General features: G+C 51.3%; 1 protein-coding gene across 1 annotated transcript in view; it reads left to right on the forward strand.

Annotated features, from left to right (window-relative positions):
• Positions 1-345: 345 nt before the first annotated feature.
• Positions 346-18,760, forward strand: part of CDCP1 (CUB domain containing protein 1) — a gene marked incomplete at both ends in the record, with an annotated part of 32,002 nt that continues 13,587 nt past the window's right edge. Inside the window, 2 exons of the mRNA XM_081106506.1 lie at positions 346-427; positions 15,289-15,498. Coding sequence (XP_080962632.1) covers positions 346-427; positions 15,289-15,498 — 292 coding nt within the window. The remainder of the gene's footprint in view (positions 428-15,288; positions 15,499-18,760) is intronic.

An 18,760-nucleotide genomic window follows, 5' to 3' on the forward strand; every position in this document is an offset into this window, starting at 1 on the left:
TCCGCCAAGCGCGACCACCACGCCTTTAGACAGAAAGACCCGATCACTCTCGGCCTAGACAGGAAGGACTAGCCCAGGGAAGGTGACGACAAGTCCCAGCCTCCAGGGAGCGCCGGGCAGGTGCTGAAGCAGGAAGGGGGGAGGGGAGGGGGAGGGGACAGGTCGGGCCAGCTCGAGCTCCTGCGGCGCAGGGCGGAACCCCGGCCCGCCCGCCTGCGCGCAGGTGAGAGAGCCCAGGAGGGGCGGAGCGCAGCGCTGCCCTTGCCAGGCTCCGGCGCCCGCGGCACCGCCTCGAACCCCGGGCCACAGTCGCTTTCCCCGCCGCGGCCGAGGCGCCCCGGAGCCATGGCCCGCCTGAGTTGCGGGGTCACACTCACACTGCTGGGGGTCCTGCTGCTGGGAGCGGCGCGCCCGCCGGGTGGAGCGGGTGAGTGCGGCGCACCCAGCGCCCAAGTATCTGGCGAGCGGGCGCCAGACGGGGAGGGGAGGGGACGGAGGAGCGGGGAGGGGACGGAGAAGCGCCGAGGACCGAGGGGACGGAGCTGAGCGTCGGTGGGTACGGACGGCGCGGACTCCCTGGGGCCGCCCGCCTCCGGGGCGCGCCGCGTCGGGCGCGAGGGCCGTGCCCTCCTGGGTTCGGGGCGATCTGACCCTGACGCCGGCCGCGGCACGTGGGAGTGTCCCCGAGCCGCGAGCCCGCGGTCCGGGGCGTGAGCTCGACGCCGACCGAGAAAGGAAAGATGAGTGCGTGGCAGCCGAACCGAGCCGGGACCTGCCGAGGTGGCGAGCCGCGCGCGCTCCGCTCGGGGTGTTACCTGGCTGATGGGGTGCGCCGGGGCCGGCAGGGCGTGGGGGCACCCTGCCCCCTCCTGCCCCCTCGCCTGGACCAGGGAGAGGTGCAAGGGAACAGGGTCTCGGTGCTCGAATACCCTCCGATCACCTTTTCCCCTGTTCGTAGGCTACTTTCTCGCTTCCCTGAGGTTCAGGAACTGTAAGAAAGTGGTAGCGCCCGGGAGAAGGTGGAAGGCCGCGGAGGCTCCGGTTCCCCGCCCCCCACACCCCCTCCCGTCCCCCGGCCACCCCCCGTGCCCCCTCCCCCACATCTCCACCCCCCCATCCCCACCCCAGTTCCCCCAACCTCCGCTCCTGGTGCAGTGACCTTGGGCCGCGGCAGGGGGTCCGCAGGGCCGGGCGTTCCCGCTGCGCGCGGTTCCGGTTGGGGGCCGGACCGCCACTTCCGAGCCGCTGGGCCTCCGACCAGGTGCCCCCGGGCGCTGGATCTATTAAACCTGTAAAATAACCTGGCTTCTCGGAAGAACTTGCTTTGAGGCCTTTCCTGAGGTGAGCGCAGGTTTTGTGTTTTGTGAAGAGCGGTCAGGAAGCGACTGGGGTCTTGGATGATCCCCCTTTGCTGCACCGAAGTGGGTGTTTGTATTCGCCCGCAGGTAAACGAGGGTAAATTAAATTCAGGAATAAAACTGAACTGGGGCATTTCGGTAACTGCCGTCCTTGTAAAGGCAAGCTTCCTGGTTCCTTTCTTCCCGGTAGATAGAGCATGTGAAGGCCGCATGTAAAGTATTTTGGGCATCGTCACTGTAATTTAAGACGGAGTTTTCAAGAGTTCCTTTGAAGAAAAAAGTCAGTTTTAAGAATAAAGAATAATATAAATGTATGAATGCCCCTGAATAGACCGATTACAAAGCAAAAGTCAACAACAAAAGAATAAGGAGTCACTTAGCAAATGAAAACGTGCGTGAATGTGTGTGTGAAAAATGTGTGCCCACCACTTCCTGCAACCTTAATGCACACATTAGCCGGTCCTTCTCCTGGGCAGCTGGCAACAGACCTTCAGTAAGGAGAGCCAGGTCCCCCCCCTCCCCCTTCTCCTGCCCCCGCCCCTGCCCCCCCCCCCCCTCCTGGGAGCTGCAGGGAAACTGGGAATTGGTGGAGATATTTGTGGTTGGCTGTGCTAACAGTTGAGAACTCCTCCAGCAAGAAAATGGTGTTAATCAAGGCTTCACTGATGACAATGGCAGCCTGTCCTGAACCCGCTTCTGTTACCCTCTGATCTCCCCCTGGGAGGCCCCATCTGGGCTCCAATGGAGTCTTCCTTCCAGGAAGTTCTGACTGTGGGAACCTCCTCTCAGGGCTTGGTGTGTAAACCTGAGGACGTGTAGGAACTGTCCCATTTCACTTTCTCTTTTGTTTTTAAATAAATATTTTTAATTGATTTTTAGAGAGAGAGGAAGGGAGAGGGATAGAGAGATAGAAACTCAATGAGAGAGAAACATCATTCATTGGCTGCCTCCTGCATGCCCCCCACTGGGGATGGAGCCAGAAACCTGGGCACGTACCCTAACTGGGAATTGAACCCGTGACTTCTTGGTTCCTGGGTGGCCTCTCAACCGTTGAGCCACGCTGGCCGGGCCCATTTCACATTCTTTAATCCTCTCGGTGCTCTCAGGAGCTGGCCGGGCGAGGCCACATCCCAGACTTAACCGAGGGCTCTGCCTCTGTGGTTGGAGCAGCCGCCTCGTACGTCTGCTTTTGCCTGAAAGTGAAGTTGCACTTTCGGTGGAGCTGAAGAGTGAAGGAAAATTGGCTTCTTAGGAGTTTGGTATCCCACCAGCGCCCCCACTTCCAAGGGTGAAGGACTGGTTAAGTAGGAGGCATGGCCTTGTTAAAACTCAACTTGGTGGCTTTCCAAGAACTTCCCAGATACTAGAGTCCGGGTCAGTGGTTTCATTCCTGCCACCGTGTGCGGACATCAAATGAGGTGTTTCCCACCCTGGGAGTGTGCTCATCATTCTTCTGGTCAAATGCAGAGCTGCTGGCTGTGGTCGTGTAAGTGGCAGGCCTAATGCGTTACTTCCCCCACCCCCACCCCCACCCCCAAAGGTTTGCATGACTTGGAGGCATATGCTGCCATTTCATCTGTGATGACTGTACCACGCCCCACCCCTCACTCTTCTAGGGGTTCTTTCAGGCTTCCGTGTGGAGGAAAGAAGTTGAAAACAATGTTTAAAATGTTTATATAATATACAGTTATTATAGAAAAATTGGTCATAAATATAACCAAAATGGGAAGAAAAAAGTCATCTGTGAGCAAACCACCTGCTCATATTGGTGCACAGTCTGTGTGTGTGTGTGTGTGTGTGTGTGTGTGTGTGTGTGAAACCAAATATAGGACCATCCCATTATATGGCTTCAACCATCCCCCTACTGCTGGACATTTAGGTTGCTTTTCGTTTTTCCTACTAAAAAATAGAACATGTCCAACCATAGGGAACTGCTTGTGTCAATTTTAATAGGTCTATTCAATGAAAACACATTAAAAATTATATAGCACAGATTCTGTAAAGACAGGAAATGTCATTTTTGTGTCAAGGTTGCAATAGAGGCTAAGCCAGATCATCCTGTTTTGATATATCTGAAAATGTGTTTTTGTGGCTGTATTGTTTCTGCACATTGCGGACGGTTTTGTCCGGCTGGAATTCTGGAAACAGAATTGCTGGGATGAAGAGTGGAGAATGTTAGGGCTTTGGCTGCAGGTTTCCAGGCTGCAGCGGAGAGCTTATCTTGTTGTCCTGGTGCACATCCGGGCCAGCAGTGAGTGAATGGGCTTCCCACACTCGCCCAGGCTGCCACCCTTGCCTCACTAGCATCTCCCTCTAGGTCAGCAAGCAGGGTCTGGACAGTGTTAGTGGACATTAGAGCATCTCAGGAGCATCCCAGGAGCCGGGACATGGCCCAACCCCGCCTGCGATTTGGATGCGGGAAGGAGGAAGTGTGCAGAGTTTGCTGGTCAGAAGGACCCATGACTGAGGTGAAGGTGGATGGTGCAGTAAGGGATGACCCAACCCTTGGTATGGGAGACCTCTAGCTACAGCTTTCCACTGGGTGATCAAGAAACGTTCACACCCTCTAATTCTCATTCTAAATTATAAAAATCACCCCACAATCAAATTATTTCAGACCGCTTCCTACAACCTTGTAATTAGCCCATCACCTTCTCCTGGGCCGCTGGCAGCATTCTGGACAACCAGGCGAGGAGAGCCAGGTTCCCTCCCTCACCGCTGTACTGTAGCCTTGGGTTTGTATTCAGTACATCAGTTTTTTCAAATTACTATCTACTGCTTGTCAGCGCTAAGACATGTGAGCATCCGCTCTGTGCCAGGCACTGAAGGCATCAGTTCCGATGGCCAACTGCTCACAGGCTCCTTCACCGACAGTGGCTTTGTGGGCAGTAACTTACTAAACCCCCTTTGCTGACACTCGGGCACCTCCATCTCCACTTCATCCCCACGCTCTGTCTGTTGTATTTGCAACGTAAGTCGCAGCTTCTTCGCGTCATTTTGTTTACAATGTTGTGTTGTGTTTGGAGATGTAAACATGTTTCCTGAAGAGACATTGGCCAAAAATAACTTTGGAAGATGAACCATAAGGTCGACAGTGTTTGAGCAATAACAACAAAGCTTTCTCCTGAGAGAAAGTAAATGGAGGACGGGACCTTGGGTAGATCTGCTCGTCATTCAGCTCTCCATCCTCAACCAGGTGCTCTCAGTAACCTCCCTGTATGGAGAGGCACAGAGAGGTGAAGTAACTTGCCCAGGGTTACCCAGCTGGTATGTAGTGATGTTGAGGTGGCAGCCCAGGGAGACTGGCACCTGGCACTGTGCCCTTCGCACAGTGGGACTCCTGAAGAAGCATTGGCTAGCTTTAGAGGCAGTGTCTACCCGCCAGACATTTTTTATTTAAAAAAAATATCAACATTTACTGAGTGCTGGGATCATATTTTTCCTAGGGATGTGTATGTGTTTCTTTGTTTTGTTTTAAATATTCAGACGATTTAAAAACTGTGTTTAGAAAAAGAATTACCTGTCCATGGTAACAAAAATTCAAATTGTACTAAACGGTGTGTGGGGTAAAAGTGTGTCCCCTTCCACTCTGAGCCCAGGCCTCCTCCCAGAGGGAGCGAGCCATGGTTTCTGGTGCATTGTGTGGGAGCTAGTCCACACATGTTATTGTTTATAAGTACCTCCCTTCTTTATACAAACAATGGAAGCTTAATTATCACGCACGGTATGCATCCCATATGCTTCTGGGTTGTTTTTTCCACCCCACACCGTGGTTCACTGCTTCCTTTCGCCTTTCCAGTTGGAACTAGCCGTAAGCTTTAGGTGAGGGAAACATTTTGAGTTTCCTTTCAAATATTTACTTTGGTTAAGGGATCAGAAGGCCAGGAGCACAGTGTGTTGAGAAGAGGGCAGGCGTGGGCTCTGGTGGCTCCTCGTGTTGTCATTGATGAGTGATGCGCTCTTGCTGACTTCTTACACTGAGGAGTCTAATAGGTAAGGTGTAGCCACTTGAAGCTGCTGTGACACACAAACCCAGATGTGTGTGATGACTCAAGCACCATAGACGTCTACTTCTTGCTCACGTAAGGCTGCAAGCAGAGGTCTGGGCTCCTTCCACTTGCTGGTTTCACCATCTTCAACATGTGGCTTCCATGTCCATCAACACCTCATTCATTCCGGGTTCACCTCTGCCTCACCCCAGAACCTGGGGGCTTCACTGCATAGCACATGCCTGTAAGTTTCTACTGTTCCTTTATTTTTTTTTAAATTTTTTAAATATGTCTTTATTGATTTTAGAGAGAGGGAGAGAGGGATAGTAGCATCAATGATGAGAGAAAATCATCAATTGGCTGCCACCTACACACCCCCTATTGGGGATCGAGCCCACAACCCAGGCTTGTGCCCTGACTGTGAATCACCTTCTGGTTCATCGGTCGACACTCAACCACTGAGCCACACTGGCCAGGCTCTGCTGGTCCCTTTAAATGTGTGTCCAAGAGGGAGAGGAAGGGGATGGGTTTGCAGGAATGCAGCCCCACTCCCCGCAGTTTTCAAGGGAATAACCAGAAAAGGGTGGAGAAGGGTTTGAGAGACAGTGAAAGCAGCAGGGAGTGGAGAGTGTGTGTGTGTGTATGGCATGACTCTAGTCATGTTATCTTGCTATCTTTTTGTCTAGATCTCACATGAGCTTAGGAAAAAGGCTGGAAGGAGCTAGTTACACTGAGTGTCTGGCCTCACGGTGTGGCTCAGCAGCGGCCTCCTGTGTGAGGAAAGTTTGTTAGTGGCACTAATGACAAGGACTTCGTGTTGTCCTGCATGTTCTCTCATATCCTCACATCGCTCCACAACCTCCCACCTCGGTTGGTTTGGTTTTCTCTAAACAGTAACGCTGAATTGGTGATAGAATGCAGCACAAAATCCGAATTTGCTTTTCTGCAAAAAATTTTCTCAGCCTAGAACCATGGTTGGCAAACTGCAGCTCGCGAGCCACATGCGGCTCGTTGGCCCCTTGAGTGTGGCCCTTCCTAAGCCTTAGGAGTACCCTAATTAAGTTAATAACAGTGTACCTACCTATATAGTTTAAGTTTAAAAAATTTGGCTCTCAAAAGAAATTTCAATCGTTCTACTGTTGATATTTGGCTCTGTTGACTAATGAGTTTGCCGACCACTGGCCTAGAACAAGCTTTTAAACATTATTTGCAAATCTACCCTGAAATTAATATAATACTGTATGTCAACTGTAATAGAAAAAAATAATAATAAGTTGTTTTCCAATGAGCTTCTACACACACACTTCCTGTTACCAAGGAACTGACCAGACCAGTTTTGTATAACTTACATGACATAGCCAATTACATGAGAAATGAATGAAACGCCCCATGGGCTTCTGCAGGATCACAGCTCCGCTTGAGAGCAGGTGTCATGAACTGACACGGGGCTGGCGATACGATAAGGGGATAAGGGGCTGGCGAGTGCCAGGCCTGGAAACCTGAGCTGGCATTCTGTGGAGCCTGGCAGGGCCGGCCTTTAATCCCGAGGCCCACTGAGAGCTGAAGGATTGCCTAACCCGCCTGGAAGTTGCTGACAGTCTTATCAGGCACTTCAACCCTGGGCTAAATCTGTAGGAGAAAGTTCATTTTTCAAATGGTAACTAGTTCTGGGATCGGCCACCGCCCGCCTCAACCCAGTGAGCCCTGGGACTAACACTTCCAGCCTCCGTGGTCTGTGCCTGCTGCTGGGAATGCAATCCCAGTTCCAGCCAGGAACCTGGGTGCTGGGGAAGGCGTGTCCCCCTGGCTCTTTGAAAGCCGAGATGAGCATCTCCTGCTCTTGCCCTGGTAGCTGGAGAGCGGAAACAGCCCACATGCTGTTAGAGGCCTGGGTGACGATAGCGCATCCAAACCGTGGATGCTCTGCAGCCACTTGGAAGATGGCAGCTTCTCCGAGGACCGATATGGCTGATCTTATTGACGTCACCCCTCCTGGGGGCTACCCCGGTCCCACTGGGTGAGGGAAGCATGAGTCTGTCTGTCCCAGAGATTTCCTCAAGTGTCTACCCCTCCTCTGCCGACCTGCTTTCCCCTGGTCCACCTGGTTGGCCAGAGGAATCGCTTTATCAACCTGGCCTGCGATCACTTGAGAGAGCTTCATTCAAAGACTTATTCTCCATGTCAGGTTGTGTGGGTGGACACCACCCCACCCCCCTCTGAGATAGCTGGAAACAGCCCGACTCGGGTGGCTCAGGGGTTGAGTGTCGACCTCTGAACCAGGCGCTCACGGTTCAATTCCTGGTCGGGGCACATGCCTGGGTTGTGGGCTCCATCCCCAATAGGGGCCATGCAGGAGGCAGAGGATCAGTGATTCTCTCTCATCATTGATGTTTCTATCTCTCTCTCCCTCTCCCTTCCTCTCTGAAATCAATAAAAAAAATATTTTTTTAAAAAGATAGCTGGAAACAAAGTAACAACAAAAGGTCCTGATCCCTTGTGGGCTGCCCTGGCTCCTGGAATGGTGATACTCACACACTCCCCAATCGCGCTCCCCTAAGTGATCAAGAGGTTGGGCCTTCACAGTGAAGAAACCGGTAGACCTAAGCACCCCCTCCCCATAGACCAGTTTCACGCCTCTCAGCTGCCACGTGGCGAAGGCTGAGGTCACAGGCGGCCACTGCCTCTCACGCCCTGGCTGCAGGGGCCGGAGGCTGCAGTGCGTCCAGTTGCCCTTGTCCAGTTGCCCCAAGGACGGAGCTGGGGTTGAGTCAGCTAAGGGCCACCCGCTAGACCAGGTAAAGGCAGCGTGCAGATTGCTGCTGACGCAGCCGGAATAAAGGGGGTGGAGGAGGTGGTGATGTCCGAGAGTTTGACCAGGACCTGTCATTCATGAGGAAGAATTCAAGTGGGGGTTCCGAGGGGCAAGACTGAAGACCAAGGGAGGGGCCCATGCTAGGTAGAGAGCCTTGTTTGGATGACTAGCCTCCATGCTACCTACCTTTTCATTGATCGCAGGAGCGTCTGTACTGGGGCGAAGGGCAGGCGGGAGGTACAGAGGGGGTGTTAGGAAGAAAAAACACTACCCTTCTCTCTATGTTGGTGGCGTTGAGTGCTGCAGGCTGAAACAAGTCTCTCTGGCATATGCCCCTCCCTCGCAGGGGTAGGAGGGCATACTGTGGGCAGGGTCACGCGGGTGGCTGTCCCAGCCCATGCTCTCTGCCTTACCCGTGTGCTCTCATTGCAGTACTTGCAGGAGCCCTGCACAGTTCATGTATTTGAGCAAATGTTATAGAGGAGACACCTGTGGTTTAGGAGGTCAGGTGCTTGTCCAAGGTGGCCCAGCATTCGAAGTCACTGTTTAAGAAGCAGGGAGTGGTACCCCCAGCCGATGGAGTGATGGAGGTCAGTAGTCAAATGGCCTCAGAATAAGCCTCTTTCTTCATAGAACCTTCCCTCCTGTGCCACCTCCCCGCTCCCTTCTGCGTGGATTTTCAAAGCCAAAGCTGAACTCAAGACCACGGTGGGTGTCTTCACAGTGACCATTTTCCTGCCCCCTCCCGACCTTTGACCCTCTCACACTATCCTTCAAGGGACAATGAATAATAAGGAAGACATTGGCTGTTGTCAGCGACTGGGAAAGCCCATTTTAGACTAAACGTACATTGGGTTTAGCCAGCTCACGGCTTCTGTGCAGACAAGTAAGAACGTTTTCTCTCCTATTGCCCCTGACCGCCAAAGAATGCAGTCCTGTCGGAACGTCCCTCGGTAGCTGTGCGAGCCTGTCCCCAAGGCGGACCGCGCATCCGTCTCCAAGGGCGCAAAGGGAAGGTCCCGGGTGCCAGCAGCCAGCAGGCCATGACGATCTTCATAACCTGCTAATTGTTCATAACCTTTTGCCATCTTTTGAGTTTTCGAGTTACCGTCATCATTTTGATTATTATGTTTAGGTATAAATTTGAGTCTGTGTAGTTTTGCTCCATTTGGGGTTATTATTCAATGATTAGCAATTAATTCTCGGGTCTAAAAGCAGAGCACACCTACTTATGCTACGTGAAATAAGCAAGACATGAAAGGACAAATACGGAATGATTGCTCTTACGTGAGGCTCCTGGAAGCGTCAGATTCATGGTGGCCAGGGGCTGGGGTCGGGGAACGGGAAGCTACTGTTTCCTGGGGACAGAGCTTCCGTTTGGGAAGATGAAAAATTTCTGGAGATGGATGGTGGTGATGGTTGAACAAGAGTGTGAATGTACTCAGTGAATCTCTGTGGTTCTCTTTGAAGCCATCCTTCCAACCAGCGCAATTTGGTGCGATATGGAGTTCAAGTCCGTGTCTTGGTTTGGCCACAGCCCCAAAGAGAGAGGTGTTCATATATTACCACGTTATACAAGTTGATGTGTCCATTTGCTGCAGGCGGGCCCCCAGCCGAGTGGTGGGTCTCTGGCCCAGCGTGTGTGGGTGATCATAGCAGGGAAGTTACCCCCTGAGGGCGTGGGTGGCTGCCAGCAAACCCTTCACCGTGTCAGAAAAATATTCGGAGCACAAGCCCTGCAAACAGGTGATCGCCAGTGTGCCCTGTGGACGAGCGCTCGGTTACTTTAGAAAATAAAGAACTTGCATCATTGCCTGTACATTTCATTTCTAAATAGTTTGGGGATTAAGGGTAGGGAGTGAATGGGTGGACATAACAGTCCCCTGTTCCGACAAGTCAGGTTGACCAGGAAGGAGTTCCTTTTAACGTTGCTCTTTGAACTTTATTTTACTGCCCTCTGGGATCGCTCTAGAGCTGTGGGAGTGGTAACATATGATTTTAAAGGAAACTGGGCTGCTCACCCCAACTCAAGGAAGAGAAGATTCGATAGATGGGGATGTGGGGAGTTCTCCGAAACTTAGGTCAGATTTGGTCCGAGTGATGTGAGCCCCGCCTTCTGCAGGATGCTGTTCTGCCAAGAGGTGGCACTAGCCCTTACACCCAGTGCTTTGTGCCACCAACTCGGCCACCTTCCTCCCATGACCACAGCTAACGTTCCAGTTTCTCTCAGTTCTCTGCACTGAGAGAGACACTGCCAAAAATATGCACGAAAGAAGAACCGCACCCCAAACATTTCAAATTCCAGGGAGCTTTATGTTAAAATTCAAAGTACACTTTCCAGTTATTTTGAAATGAGGGGTTTGTCTTAATGTAGTTTGCCCGGCTAACCATCTCAAACAAACATCTGTCCCTTTGGATGCCTTGGCGATCTCCCGGAGAGCCGGCTGCTGAGAAATGTTTTATTCTGACTTGATTGACTTTGTTGATGGGAACAAACCATTCTCACCCCCAAATTCCTGGCTGTGTGTGGAGTTCCTTGGGCAGGGCCGGCTCTGCTGAATAGTCACGGACCAGGTGCTGGGCTCTAGCGTCAGGCTGCTCGGGCACAGAGCCTGGCCCTGCCTTTATTAATCGTTGAGGCCTGGGCAGTTACTTAGCTTCCGTGTCTTCTTCTGTGAAATGGGGATTAATATTAATGTTGCTATTGATATCTGTGGGGATTTAGGAATACTCACCCAATGCCTGCACCTATAAAGCACTCATTGCGTGTGCATTGTCGTTAGTATGTAGGCAGGCCTGGTGTCTTGATGTCAAAGGCTCCTCACCCAAGAGAGACCCCTGAGTTCTTGAGACAGCAACTTGAGTTGTGGTTCTTTTGTGGATGCGGGAAATGGACTACTTCCAGGCGGGCAGATGGGCCGGCCTCCTGCCGTTGGTCAGACGTTCACTTCCACTTACCAGTCTGTGAAGAGACCTGGCCAACTCAATGCCAAGTGGACTGAGGGTGGCTAAACCACTGCCCAGGTCCCCTGGATTGTAAGACTCCGCATTGGGTGGTGTAACAGTCCGGCACCCTCTCCCCACAGCAGGTCCCATTAAGTGCGTGATGTTGGTGGTGCTGCCCAGGCCCTGATGTTAGCCAACAGCTCCGTGCACTCCCTTCCCGTCTGCTGGTTGATGGGAGCAACCTCGGCAGCTTCCATGAGGGCTGCTCAGTGTGGTTCCCTGGGGAGTGGAGAGGGCGGGGTGCTGAAGTCGGACCAGAATATCCCAGCTGCCTCCTGAGCTCAGCAAATGGGAAGTGAGGTCACTTCTGTGAGCCTCCAAGAGTTGCTAATGTCACACTGCATATAGACAGGCCTTACTAGCCAGTGAGCAGGGTCAGGGCTGGGGAGGTGGAGGATTTAAGGAGGCACCCAAACTTGCACAACCCAGACAGTGAGTGCCTCCTTAAAGCTTGCCCCGGGGGTGGGAGTGGGTGGGGGGGGGGCTTACCTGCCTCCCTGTCCGCCTCGCCCCCGCCCAGCCAGCCAGGACTTGGGGCTTTAGACTGAGAGCCAAGCTGCTGCTACAGTTGTTTCCCTGCCTCATACCCTGGAATGCTGCCCATCACTAGTGTCAGTGGTTGTAACAGGCTCTCATTCATAATGTCAACAGCAATCACGCTGATCCACCTCCCGCCCCACAGTGTTACAACCCGCCCCCCAGCAGCACTCGCTGAAACCCTGGAACCGGGCGAGGAAGCCAGACCCAGACCCGTCGCCGAGCTCTCACCCATCCCACCCCTGGTGACGGGGGCACGGGGGAGGGGCCTCGGACTGTCCCCCGGTGCGTCCGAGTGGAGGGGGGGTTGCAGGCGCCACGCAGGGGGAGTGAAGCAAGCGCATGGGGTTGGGCATGGGGTTGGCGGTGTTGGCCAGCCATGGCTATTGGCTCCTGACAATTCCTTTGTTATTCCCAGTTGCTGATCAGGATATTGAGGCTAGAGAAGCTAAGGAACTTGCCCAAGGGGACACAGCTGGTATGTGGTCCAACCAGGAATTGACCCCAGGCAGTCAGAGTCTAGAATCCAAACTCTTAACCACTCCCCGAGGCTCCTGAGATATGCTGGTCCCACTGGGTGAAGCCCAACAGCCAAGCCCCTCCGTTGCCTGGCCTCTGCCTCTGTTTCCAGCCTCCTCTACCCACATTTTCCTTGACTTCCGGCCCAAACAAACTCCCTGGAGGGGCTCCCAGGAAGCCATGTTCTTCATACCCCTGTGCCTTTTTAAAATATATGTATTTTTTATTGATCGAGCCTGCAACCTGGGCATATGTCCTGACTGGGAATCGGACCATGACCTCCTCCTGGTTCATAGGTCGATGCTCAGCCACTGAGCCCCGCCTGGTCAGGCCATACCCCTGTGTCTTTGCATCTGCTCTTCCCTTCACCTGTCTTTCCTGACACCCATCTCACGATCCCTGGCTGACAAACTCCTATTCATTTTCCAAAATCCATCTTAAGTGATGCCTCCTCCGTGGAGCCTTCCTTCACCACCGTCCCCAGAGTGTTAATAGCTGACACAGTGCCTTCAGAGAACCTTGACCCTCCTTGGTGCCGTCAAGTTGCTCTCAGGGGGGTCTGGTGGGACAGAGGGACAAGCAAACAAACGTTCAGCTGACATGAAGTCGGCAGTTGCTCCTGCAGGGGGTAAAGGCAAGAGAAATTATGTCAATGGCCTAAGGGTGGATCACTGCCCCTTCTGTTGGGCTGTTGGTGTCACTTCCTGGGGCTCCCAGGGTGTGAGCACCCCATGCTTGAAGGGAACATCCACAGTTGAGCCATTTTACCCGGAGCTCAATCCAAGAAGCAGGGATCTGCTCCACGGATGGGCCAGCCCAGCCGCAGTTGGTGAACTTGTAGAGAGGGATGTTGGTCTGCAATGCGTCATCTTCCCAAGAGAGGTCAGGACTGTGTTGGCCAAAATGAGTTTCCCGGTAGGCATCTGACTTCCGTGCAGGCTGTGACTGATCTGCCGGGCTGATTCACGATTATGCTGCGTCTACCTCCCGCACCTTCCCGGGCACTCCTGCAGGGCAGCATGCGCCTTAGTGTGTGTCTGTCTCCTGCTGCCTGGGCTCCATCCATGGGCTGCCTGCTGCACGTCCCACATCTGTCTCCTGCTGCCCGGGCTGGTTCCCGTCCCTGGCGGACAGCTGCTCGGCTCACCTTCATTGGACAGAGGGGATGAGACCCGAGCCTCCCAGGAAAGCACACCCAGATCTGAAGCAGCTGGGTCGGCCCCATCGAAGAAATTTTAAACCACACTTGTTAGCCTTTTAAGCTGCATTTAACAAGTCTGGGAGCAGATCACTTCCCTGGGGTTTGTCTGGTGGGATCCTCTTTCTTCTATTTGTTCCCCTTGCAAAGAAATAGAGTGGCAGGGAGGAGAAATAACGGGGCGTTTGTATAATATCTTGTGGTACAGGGATGAATGAATGGTGATTAATGAGTGGTGATGAAAGTGATTGGAAATTCCCCCAGAAAAGCTGCTGGGGAGGCAGACACCAGCGAGGGTGTCCTAATAAGGGGAGGTCGGGAGGGAGGCAGGAGAGGGAAGAGCTGTGACTCATGGGCCCAGTGAGGCGCTTGCTCATGTCCCGGATGCTCTGAGTGCTGCTGCCATGAGGCTCCGCTGAGATTTCTTTCAGCCGCTGAGACCTTAGAACCGCCCCAGAATGGAGCTTTGGCTGGGTTTCTGGGAACCTGGGAAATAGATCTTCTGAAATAGTATAGCAATGAAATGCCATGTTCCCGGGGAAACCAAAGAAAGAGGTTGAAGGAGAGGATTCCCATGGGTTTGTTTTGTTTTTAACATATTTTTATTGATTTCAGAGAAGAAGGGAAAGGGAGAGAGAAATATCAATGATGAGAGAGAATCATCCATAGGCTGCCCCCTGCACGCCCCACACTGGGGATCGAGCCTGCAACCTGGGCATGTGCCCTGACGGGAAATCGAACCTCGACCTCCTGGTTCATAGGTCAACGCTCAACTACTGAGCTACGTCAGCCGGGCGCCCATCTGTTTTCTTTAAGTGACAGTGCACTCATCAAGCACTCAGATGCACTGGCCCGACTGGGGGGGTGGGGGTGGGGGTGCTGACCATCCCTTTGCTGCAGAACATGGTGGGACAGAGGCAGCGGCCTCAGCCCTGTGAGCCCCTGGGTTCCCACCGTGGGACCCACCTCTGGACAATCGTCCCTTCATGTGGGCCGTCGGGCTCATTGGCCGCCCAGAGCCCACAGTCAGGACCCAAGTCAGGGAAGAGGTGGTGGCTACCAAGGAGAAAGTGGCTGGCTCTTCCTGGTTCATCTGAGAAGACTTGAAGGTCGACAGAGCAAAGGGAATGGGAAAGAGACTGTGCCTGGTCAGAATCAGGGCCCCGTCCTCACCGGAGTGCACGCCTCTGTTTAATAACCAGCGCCTCTCACTGGCCTGGTCCTGTGTGTTCAGATCATTGGCTGAACCCCAGCCTGAGGTATTAGCATTATTTTGCTCTGATTTCCAAATTTGCTGACATAATATGTTTATATCTAATTTCTGTGCAAGTTTTCCTCCCCTCCAGTACTGCATGAATGTATGTATGTATGTATGTACCTCTGACGCTGTGTATATATGGATATACTGGGTCCATGAAGCACCCAGGGCAGGGGACGGCAGCTCTTTGCAGATAAACATGTCCCTCGACAGTTTCTGGGTGTGGACTTTGGTCTGCAGTCATATTGAGAGGAAGCGTGGCAGTTTCTCCGGTTAATTGCTACTGACACGGACGGGGTATCTGAAAACATACAGCCCCAGCCATGTATGACGGGGCTCACTGTTTTTGATTTTTAGAAAAATGAATAATTCAAACCAGAGACACGTGTCAGTGTCCAGCCCACAAGGGCCCGATTCTTTCCCACTGGTAAGGAGAGCAGTCATTTTACATCCTCCCCTCCAGGCCCTGAGTCGGGGCTGGGGGCGCGGTGGGGCGGGGGGGGGGGCAAGGAACAAAGGTGTCAAAGAGGGCATCCTCCCTGGACCCCTGAGAGGAGACAGCAGGTCAGCAGACCTGAATGGTCCTGCTCACTCCCTTTCTCTTCCTTCAGAAGCGTTTGTGCTCGGTCTGCCCCGTACAGCCAACATCACAATCCTTATAAAGCGGGGGCTCCTACCTCTGGGAGCGAACCCCTGTTACCTGCTCATGTCTGGACAACTCTCGACCACGCTGCTCGTCAAACCCGGAGACAGAAAGGAGTTTCGCTTTACCTGCCAGAATCCAGAGGCTCACTTTGTCATTGAGGTCGAGAGGAACATTGGTAAGTACGCACTCGGGGACTGCTGCCGACCTAGCCAGCCCCCAGTGCAGGGGAGCTGAGGTCTGTTCTGAAACTGCACTTCATTCAGTCCTATACGTGCCTGGTACAGGTTAAGTTCTTTAATCCCCCAAATGGCCCTCGGAGAAGTTCACGAAGGGACTTGCCTGAGATGGCACAGCCAGTGAGTAGCAGCAAGACCAGAGCCCAGGCTCTCGGGCTCCAGAGTCCTGGCCTGTGACCACTGAGCCACACTGTCTCTGAACAGAGCTGTGGGTCTTCGGGCCTGGGATGCTCAGTCGGATGTGCTAAAACCACTGACTTGGCTGATGACGGGTGCGAGTCAAGGGACTGGAGGACGAGAGAGACGGGAGGTTGAGGCGGTGGGTAGAGAAATGGGTCCGCAAGGCTCAAGGGCACAGGTAGCAGCTGTCAGGTAGCAGCTGTGGAGGCTGAGGGAGCTGGGTTTCATGGGACGTCATCTCAGTTGCTTAACTCCTTTTTGACTTTGTTTTCTAGTCTATAAAATAAGAGTCCTTTACCAACCAAGTGGGTTGCTATGAAGATGAAATAAAATAATGGCTTGAGAGAATGTGTGATACTCAAGAATGCAACAGACTATAGGTGTTTGGTATTGTTATCACTCAGAACTTGAGCTTGGGGTAGGAGATTGACACAAATAACAATCAGGCAAGAAAAACAACAGGTGTGTCATTTCCCCATCGTTTTAAGTTGAGTATTCACAACACTAACAACACTATTTGTGATCTCAAAGCCTACTCAAAACATTTCTTTGCCTTTCACGAAAAATAAGTGAATTGGGCAATAGATCATGGGGGGGGGGGGGCGGCGGGGAGGATGAAATAAACCTTAGGAAGAAGGCATTCAGAAAAAGAAAAAAGGAGAAATTAGAGTCCTTAAAAGCAGATTTAAAGTTACGTTTGATAACTCAAAATCAAGACCTGATTTTCAATAAAGACCAATTACGTAGACAAATCTCTGCCTGGTCTCCTAAAAAGGAAAGGAAAGAGAAAATACAAATATACAGCATCGAAAGTGTGAATGTGGATTAATGGCATATACAAAGGCGATTTCTAAAAGTGTAAGAGACAGCGTGCAGCATTGTGATATTCAGTGTGAAACTCTGAATGGACATGGTGATTTTCAGGAAAAACTTAATGGGCTCATAAAAAAGGTAGGAAACTGGAATAAATAAATAGCAATGGAGGAGATGGGGTTTGGCTTAGTGAGAGATGGTTTCAGCCCTAGCCGGTTTGGCTCAGTGGATAGAGTGTTCGGCCCACAGAATAAAGGGTCCACGGTTCGATTCTGGTCAAGGGCACGTACCTTGGTTGCAGGCTTGACCCTGATCGGGGCACGTGCAGGAGGCAGTCAATCCATGTGTCTCTCTTACCTCGATGCTTCTCTCTCTGTGTCTCTCCCCCTCCCTTCCACTACTACCTCTAAAAAATCAATGGAAACGTATCCTTGGGTGAGGATTAACAACAACAACAAAAAAGAGATGGTTTCATTAAGGATCTTATAACACTGTAAGGAGCAGGTAATTTCTGGTATTTAAGCCATTCTAGAGAAAGGTAGACAAGCTCATTCTGTAAACATCCAAAGCCCAGTGGGCCAGATGGTCTCTGTCACATCACAACTGCTCAGCTGCAGTATCTCAGCATAAAGTCACCCATAGAGCCCTAGCCAGTTTGACTCAGTGGATAGAGCCTTGGCCTGTGGACTGAAGGGTCCGGGGTTCGATTCCGGTCAAGGGCACATGCCCGGGTCGCAAGGCTTGATCCCCAGTAGAGGGTGTGCAGGAGGCAGCTGATAAATGATTCTCATCATTGATGTTTCTCTTTCTCCCTCCCTCTCCCTTCCTCTCTGAAATCAATTATATATATAAATAAAATTTTTAAATCAGCCATAGATAATAGATGAACGCTTAGGCGAGGAACATTCCAGTGAAACTTTATTTACAGTAACAGGTGTTTGGCTGGATTGACCTCATGGGCTGTAGTTGGCCAACTCCCATTCTGAGCATAGAAAGAGAAGTTTCATACTCATTTCATAAACCCTTACAACCCTGATGTCAACATCTACCAAGAGCATAAAAAGAGAAAACCATCAACCAGTCTGTTATGACTGTACATGCAGAAAAAAAATAATCTTAGATAAAATATAAAACATGTATTAAAAGAATAAAGCAACGAGTAGGGAAGGGTCCGCTGGAAGACTAGGGTAGTTCACCATTAGCAAGTCGGCTAATGGAATGCTTTGCTCTGTTAGATGAGAAAAAAAACTGTACGTGATCAGCTTAAGAGATTGTTTTTCATACAACATTCTCAGTCAACCAGACATAGAAGGGTGTTTGCTTAACCCAATGAAGTGTTTCTATCAGAACCTGGTAGCAAATATCATATGCAACAGTCATTGCCCGTAACCTGGGGAACAACATGAGAGTTCCCACTAAGCATGCTGTTGGTCACTGTTATTCAAAGTTCTAGTTAAAAATTTAGGGATCATCTTAATAAATACGTAGGATACCTAGGAAGCAAAATATGTAAAATTTTACTGAGAGACAAAAGAGAAGACGCAAATACATGGAGAGGTGTACTGTATTCCTTAAAAATCTCAGTACTTTGTGAGTTTCCCATTCTACTTGTCCTAGCTTACTGGCCTCTCATCCATTCAACTTTCTTTCAACATTTCTCTTTACCTTCCTCCATTGCACCAAAGCCATACTTTCCAGTTAGTTAGAACTCTTAGCCTTAATTTTCAGGTGATATGTAAATAATTAACATTCCTCAGATTAGCAATACATTCATATTTTTTAAGAGACACAAACAGAAATTTCACTAGCTAAACAATTTTAAGCAAACAACAAAGACACATATTTAAACAATAAAGACAGGTAACATTCCCCATTAAAAACTTTGAATCACCACGGAAACTTGGGAGAGATTTTGAAAGGTTTTTTTTTTGGAAAAAAAAACCCCACAAAACCAAAAATCTCAGTACTTTGTAACTGTCAGTTCTCCTCCAAATTAATTGACCAGTTTAAGTCGATTCCAATTAACATGTCAGAGAATATTGATATGCTTAAGGGTTCCCTGGAGCCCTGGCCGGTGTGGCTCAGTTGGTTGGGGTAGTCCTGTCTGGTTATTGTGACCACTCTTCCCTGTGTGTCCATCCTCAAAGCCGAAGCTCTTAGCAACCAACTGACAAGTGCTTACATGACCTGACTCTCCCTGTGTCATGT

The sequence above is a fragment of the Myotis nattereri genome (genome assembly GCF_964212035.1).
Source record: "Myotis nattereri genome assembly, chromosome: 14".
Taxonomy (NCBI): domain Eukaryota; kingdom Metazoa; phylum Chordata; class Mammalia; order Chiroptera; family Vespertilionidae; genus Myotis; species Myotis nattereri.